The 7,061-nt window shown below is 43.3% G+C and overlaps 1 protein-coding gene across 17 annotated transcripts in view; it reads left to right on the top strand.

Annotated features, from left to right (window-relative positions):
- The first annotated feature begins 1,662 nt into the window (after positions 1-1,662).
- Caprin2 (caprin family member 2) overlaps positions 1,663-7,061 on the top strand; it is a 46,921-nt gene continuing 41,522 nt past the window's right edge. For 5 of the 17 annotated variants that reach the window (XM_076568372.1, XM_076568371.1, XM_076568368.1 and 2 more), the window contains exons 1-3: positions 1,663-1,833; positions 2,645-2,860; positions 6,513-6,575. In XM_076568372.1, the coding sequence (XP_076424487.1) occupies positions 2,684-2,860; positions 6,513-6,575 (240 nt within the window). In that variant the 5' untranslated portion in view covers positions 1,663-1,833; positions 2,645-2,683. Of the gene's footprint in view, positions 2,091-2,211; positions 2,861-6,211; positions 6,313-6,512; positions 6,576-7,061 lie in introns of those variants that run through there. The other 12 variants (XM_042274382.2, XM_016005193.3, XM_016005191.3 and 9 more) reach the window with 9 other exon arrangements.

Below are 7,061 nucleotides of genomic sequence, written 5' to 3'. Positions count from 1 at the left end.
TATTCCTGGTTGGAAAATATTATTTTTAGGCTCATTATTAACACAGGCTAACAAAGGTATAAATGCTAATATAAATATGTCAGTTAAAGTTTCCAAAGATGTGCTCATCACAGGCTTCATGTCCATTCTGTGTGGCAAAAGGTGAGTATATTAGCTTTCCTTCTCTCAGTTCAGCAGTATGTTCTTTCTCTGGTTATAAATAAGGAGGAAACAGACAATGTTTGCCCCATGTTCAAGTTACTTATGGGGTTCAGAAATTCAAAGCTAAAGTGCAAAATTAAGGTACATAATAGGAGAGGGAGGAGAGATGTCTCAGTGGTTAAGAGCACCGGCTGCTCTTCCAGAGGTCCTGGATTCAATCACTGGGACCCAGGTGGTGGCTCACATACATTTGTCTGTAACTCCAGTTTCAGGGGATCCAACACCCCTTTCTGGCACCAGGCAACCATATGATATACAAACATATATGCAGGCAAAACAGCCATACACATAATAAAATAGAATAATACACATAATAAAATAGAATAAAACGAAGATGTATATAATACTACCAGGATGAACTCTAATGGTAAGTGGCAAAATACAGTATCAAGAAATGCCAAAACCAAGGTGATTTTTTTTTTTTTTTTTTGTGGTCTTGGCCAGACTTTAAAATAGCTGGGCCTTTGTTTATTTGATTATTCTTTTGACTGCCCTGTTCTAAATATTTATCATTGCCTCATGGATAGGACTAAAAATCTATTCTATTTGGTAAAATACTTGGACACAAGTTGGGGGCAAGTCATTGTTTTTTATTTATTAGTTTTATTATTTTGTCTGTTTGGTTTTTGAGGTAGCATTTTGCATAGGCCTGTCCCTGCCTCCCTAGGATTAGGGAGTAAGCCATCCCCCTAAAACTTCCATTTGATACAGGAAACACCACCAGCCCTTCAGAAGCTGAGTCTTTTCTACTAACTTTATGCAACTCAATAAATAATCTTACCAGCTCTTTCAGTGCCAAAGAAACGAGTTATTTCATAGCAACACATAGCCTTGCCGCACACCCTCCTAATCACAACGGTTGCAGCCATCTGTTCTGCTTTTATGGTAGGGCTGTCCCAGAGCATTCTGCTCTTATAGGATGAGTCCGGAGAGGAAATGCTCTTCCTCATTCTACAGTGAAAAAAAAAAAATCATCTGAGGGGGCAAAGATGCTCTTGTATTTTAAATGTCCCCACCTAAACCGTTAGAGCCTGGAGAGTGGTTTATCTGGTCATTCTGCGCACGACTTTTTGCCTCTTTTTCAGGGATTGGAATCATCTGCACAAGGTCAGGTAATCAGCTAATGCTGGCTGAAACAAGCAGGCTCATCTAGGCTACCAGGTGCAGAGCCTCAGGAACAGCAGAAAAGCGCGGGAAACGCACGAGCTTAGTGGAAGCCTGCGGAGTGGAGCTCCGGGAAGCGTCTCTCTCCCGCAGGTCCAGGGTACCGGAAGGGGGCGGGTCGAGGAGGCCCGTACCCGAGAGGGGAGGGGCGGGGAGTGGGAGGGGACACCGGAAGGCGAAGCTTCCTAAGGGGAGCGCGCTAGGGGGCGGAGCAGAGGACAGGAAGTAGGCGGTATCTGGGCGTGGTCGCTCTGTGCGCGGCCTACATAAGTTGCGCGCGCCGGGCTGGGCGAACTTGGGCGCGAGCGGCGGAGTCGGATGGGTGCTCTCTCGGCTGCCGCCGCGGGCTAAGCTGAGGAGGGCGGAGGGAGGGAGGGAGGGACGGGAGGAGGAGAGGGGAGTGTGGGGTGGCGTCGGCCTACGTCGCAGCGCGCCGGGCTCCCGCGCGCTTCCGAGGCAGCCGGGGAGGTGAAGCAGGGCGGCGGCGGGGTGGGCGGGTCTGCGCGGCCGCATCTGGGTGGAGAGGCGCGGCGCCTTAGCCTCCTGTGCTCGGGCTCTCTCAGCGGCCTTGCAGAGCCTCTGCGTCTGGTGGGCTGCGTGGGCCCGTGACCCCGGCTGAGGCGCCGCTGGGCTCTGAGGGCACTAAAGAGCAGTGGCATGCAGGGTCTGTCCGGCTGTGCTCCTTCAGGGGAGGACTCCTGGATGGAGCACTGGAAGGCTTGCCGGTATGGGAGTGGGTGGTTGTGAGTTGGTGTAAATACATCCGGAAGCCACCTCGGCGTGCAGTTTGTGAGAAGACTTGGTTAGCCAGCGTGTCCAGGGGTGATGCACTTGCTTAGGCTCTGGGCAACCAAAGAGACGAACATTCTTCAAGAAACTTGGTTCACTTAGACTCTGGGGGCTCTGGTAAAGGCTCAGGTAAAGAGGTGCTAATGTGGAAACTGGTTGTACCCCCACTTGGGTGATGACCGTAGAAACTATTGAGAATGAGGAGGAGTCAGAAGCCTTTGCTTGCTTGGCAGTTCTCCGTGTGGGAAATAGAACTTCTGGAAACGTTCCTATAGTGTAAATTTTGCCTGCGCATAGGCTATCGTTATTGGCCATTGCTTGCGGCCAGTGACCGCAGTAGGGAGTGGAAGTACGCTGTCTGAAGCACCATTGTATTTTAAAGAAAGGCTTTCCAGAGAAGTTAAAGGTTGCTGTGCACCTTTAGTTTACATTTGTACTTAATCTGCTCCCTCCCCCCAATCCTTCAGCGACCTCTGTTTTCGCTTACCAGTCACCTTCAGGCCATTCAGAGGAGAGAAGAGTGGGAAATATGAAGTCAGCCAAGTCCCATGTGAACCACAGTCAGCACGGGGAAAGCCAGCAGGCCCTGAGCCCCCTGCAGTCTACTCTCAGTTCTGCTGCTTCTCCTTCCCAGGCGTATGAAACCTATATTGATAATGGACTCATATGCCTTAAACACAAAATTAGAAACATCGAGAAAAAGAAGGTAACTTTTACCCCCTCCAAGCTCTGAATGTTCATGACCCTAAGCCAGGGTTAAGGTGCTGACATATTTTTTATCATCGGAGAACATAGGTCTTCCAAAAACTTTGACCGTGATACTTAGTTGCCTGCGATTAATTAAGCATCCAGGCTAAATGCTCTCTTCATTTACCAACATAGCTGAGTAACAATATTCTTCACAGTAAAGTTGTTACATACTGCTTTTTAAATATTTGAAAAATTTGCTATTTTAGGTCTGATTAATTTCTTGAGTTTTTTTAATTGTTTCTTAGATTAGGAATAGCTTGATATTTTAACTTCATTTTCCTTGTGACTGCATCAAATGATACGGCAGTACAGCTGCTGCAGTCATTGGAAGCATTTTATCATGAGCCAGAAAATATTTTAACGTTATTTTTTCCACCGCTAGACACTGGCTTAAGATTGGTTCATGAAAGTATTGTAGACAGCTTTGTAAAGAAACTTGGATTCTTACCAGACTAACATTACAGTAAGTGTTATGGTAAAGATTCAGATAATTTCTCATTTCCTGAGTCATTTAGCCTGAGAAACAGTCCCTGGGGATGCACTGTTGTGTTGTGATTCTCATTTGCTTTTGACAGGTAAGGCTGAATAAGTATCTGGACCTACATTCGCTTAAAATGTGTGTTGAAGACCTACTAAAACATTAGGAAAGTTTTTTTTTTCTTTCTTTTTTTTAGTGGAGGGATATGAGATTTTTGAGTTTTATTGACTATGTCTTCCTTGCTTCCCTTGGAAGTTAGAAGGGCCGGTGGCTGGTAGTTTCTGTTTATCTTTTTCCAGGCATCTTTTGGATACATGCATTTGATTGCTAGTGTCACAAGATGATTGTGCCTGGGTCAGCACAGGTTCCTTAACACTGAGAGCTAGCCAATGCAGGGTCTGTTAGTGGAGATTCATGAATGACTTTTCTAGTGGAGAAATTGAATATGTGTATTCCTGTATTATCTAGCTAAACCATTAGACTTCTTTAATTCTGAATGTCTGTCTGCTAGCATCAGTGCCTTTGTTTCCAGCTTCTAGGAAAGCATTTTAAGATCTAAAACCAATATAGGTGGAGCCTGTAAAATGCTTGTGGTTTATGACATGATAATGGGGCTAATAGATACAATTTATTTTTTATGTATTTTCTTAAATAGTAAATTTAGTATGAAAGATAGAATAATATCTTGGTGTTTCTGTTAGATAATTAACTATTATGAAAATGCCACACAGGTAACAATTAGTAGTATAAGTAAGTATGAATTGGTACAGAACTTGTCAGCCCTGATGCTACTGATCCATTGTGCTAGATCAGTGGTTCTCAACTTTCCTAATGCTGTGACCCTTAATTCAGTTCCTCATGTTGTGGTGGCCCCCCAACCATAAAATTATTTTTTTTGTTTCTTTATAACTGTAATTTTGCTACTGTTATGGATTGTAATATAAACATCTGAAATCTGACCCCCAAAGAGGTTGTGGCCCACAGGTTGAGAACCACTGTGCTAGATAATCCCTTGTTGTGAGAGGCTGCCCTGAGCATTGTGGGATATTTACCAACAATCTTGGCATCTGCCTAAAAGATACCAGAAGCACTGTCTACCTCCCCCAGACTCTGCAAGTTGTGATAACCTCAGATATCTCTGGGAATAATAATAATAATAATAAATAATATAAAAATAATAATCCTGGCAGAGCACCTCTAGGTTGGGGTATATGGTTGACTTTAGGCCCTGTTTAAGTAGACTGATCATAACTAGAAGCCATTAAGAGGAAAGAATCCAGGCTGTTAGATGGCTTAGCTAGTAAAGCTGCTTGCCGCACAAAACCGGCGACCTGAGTTCAGCCCCAGGATTCTGCAGTGGCAGATCATCAGCTCCCAAAAGTCCTCTGACCTCCACACATATTCAGGGCTGGAGATGGCTCAAAGGTTAATGTATGTACAGAAGCTGTGTGTGGTTGTGAATGCCTTTAATCTCTGCACTCAGGAGGCAGAGGCAGGCAGATCTCTGAGTTCCAGGACAGCCAGTGCAATGTAGAAAGACCCTGTCTCAAAAACAACAAGAAAGAGTAGTACCTAAAGCTCTTCTAGAGGACCTGGGTTTGATTACCAGCGCCCACATCAGGCATCTTACAAACCACCTGTAACTCCATTTGGTGGTGGTGGTGGTGGTGGTGGTGGTGGTGGTGGTAGAGTAATGTCCAATGATGACTCTGGCCTTACTTGCATAAACCCTCACAGATACACATAATTAAAATAAGTCAGGTGTGGTGGCCCATGCCTTTAATCCCAGCACTCATGAGGCAGAGACAGGCAGATCTCTGAGTTCTAGGCCAGCCTGGTCTACAAATCGAGTTTTGGGACAGCCAGGACAACAGAGGAGAGCTCTGTCTTGGAAAACCAAAAAAAAAAAATTCAAGCACTAGACTTATATACTAGTTTATAGTAATGAACTTATAGCATGCTGACAGCTCTGTATATCTTGCTAGTTTGCCACATATTCTTCCCGTAAAATATTTCTTCATTGCCGATATTTTTATATTCTAATTAGGTAGCTCCAATGTAATCCTTTAAATAACCTCTTTCATACCTTATTATACTACACACATTAAAAGCTACTGACCTGCTTTTGTGCTTCATTTTGGGAAACTTCAGGTTCAACAATGCTTTTAAATACAATGAGGCACTTACTTTTTTTTTTTTTTTTTGTGACAGTTTCTCTGTGTAGTCCTGGCTGTCTTGGAACTCACTTGTAGACCAGGCTGGCCTTGAACTCATAAAGATCTGCCTCTTCCTCCTAGGTGCTGGGATTAAAGGCATACATCACCACTGCCCAGCTGGGAGCTTATATTCTTAACAGTGCTACTGTAGTTTTTTTCCCCAAAATGAGCCTTAACTGTTGAATAATTTTTACTGGGATACCAAATTTCTAGGAATGCTATTGTTCATATGGAAAGTTATTTCTGTGAGGCTCTTTGAGTTAATACATGGCAAAGACTCAGTCCTCTAATCTGTTTTTTTTTTAATAGTATATATTTAAGTTGAAAGTCTAGTCCTTGTCTCAGAATTGTGAATATTTTAATGAGTGGGGAATGAAGCATCTGCCACACTGCCCTGTCACCATAAGCACTGTCTCCCTGCTTTAACTGCTATGCGGGTTTGCCTTCTGATATATGACTCTTCAATCTCTTCAGAGGCATTTTGCTATTTCAAGAGTAGGGAGATAATTGAGATAGTTGAAATACCATCATCAATGCATTCCAGCTACAGTGGTTTGTACCTATAGTGTTCAACTTATTCTTAGAGCAGCCTCAGCTCAGCCTCAGCTGCATTTTTTGAGATGCAGACAAATTTTTGGAGCACAAGGCAACCCTGGTTGGGTGGAAGTTCTTTTTTTCCATTGGTCAAGTGCCTGAAATAGCTACCAAGTTGTGGTAAGTTTATCTGGAATCTGCTGGACTGATTACATGGGACAAAGAGCAGACTGATACTGCTCTGTTTTGTTTTCGCCTGACTTGGAACTCAAGTACAGTTGTGAAATTGTAGTCTGGCATACTAGCTTATTTCAAGAATCTTGTTTGCTTCAGTTCTTTCTATCAGACTATACCATAAACTACATATTTCTCTTTTATAGCTCAAATTGGAAGATTATAAAGATCGCCTAAAAAATGGAGAGCAGCTTAACCCAGACCAGTTGGTAAGTTGAGATCTTTTGTTAGATGTACTGGTCTGCTTCCTTCCTTCCTTCCTTCCTTCCTTCCTTCCTTCCTTCCTTCCTTCCTTCCTTCCTTCCTTCCTTCCTTCCTTCCTTTCTCTCTCTCTTCTTTCTTTCTCTCTCTCCTTTTTTCTTTCTTTCTTTCTTTCTTTCTTTCTTTCTTTCTTTCTTTCTTTCTTTCTTTCTTTCTTTCTCTCTCTCTCTCTCTCTCTCTCTCTCTCTCTCTCTCTCTCTCTTTCTTTCTTTCTTTCTTTCTTCCTTTCTCTCTTTTTTCTTTCTCTCTCTCTTTCTTCCTCTCTTTCTTTCTTTCTCTTTCTCTCTTCCTTCCTTCCTTTCTTTCTTTTTTTTTTTTGAGACAAGGTTTCTCAGTATAGCCCTGGCTGCCTTGGAACTTACTGTGTAGACCAGGCTGGCCTTGAACTTACAGAGATCTGCCTGTACAGACTATTAGATGATATTGGTTGGATA

This window comes from Peromyscus maniculatus, chromosome 3 (genome assembly GCF_049852395.1).
Source record: "Peromyscus maniculatus bairdii isolate BWxNUB_F1_BW_parent chromosome 3, HU_Pman_BW_mat_3.1, whole genome shotgun sequence".
In the NCBI taxonomy this organism is placed as follows: domain Eukaryota; kingdom Metazoa; phylum Chordata; class Mammalia; order Rodentia; family Cricetidae; genus Peromyscus; species Peromyscus maniculatus.
This window is presented reverse-complemented; position numbering and strand designations above follow the sequence as displayed.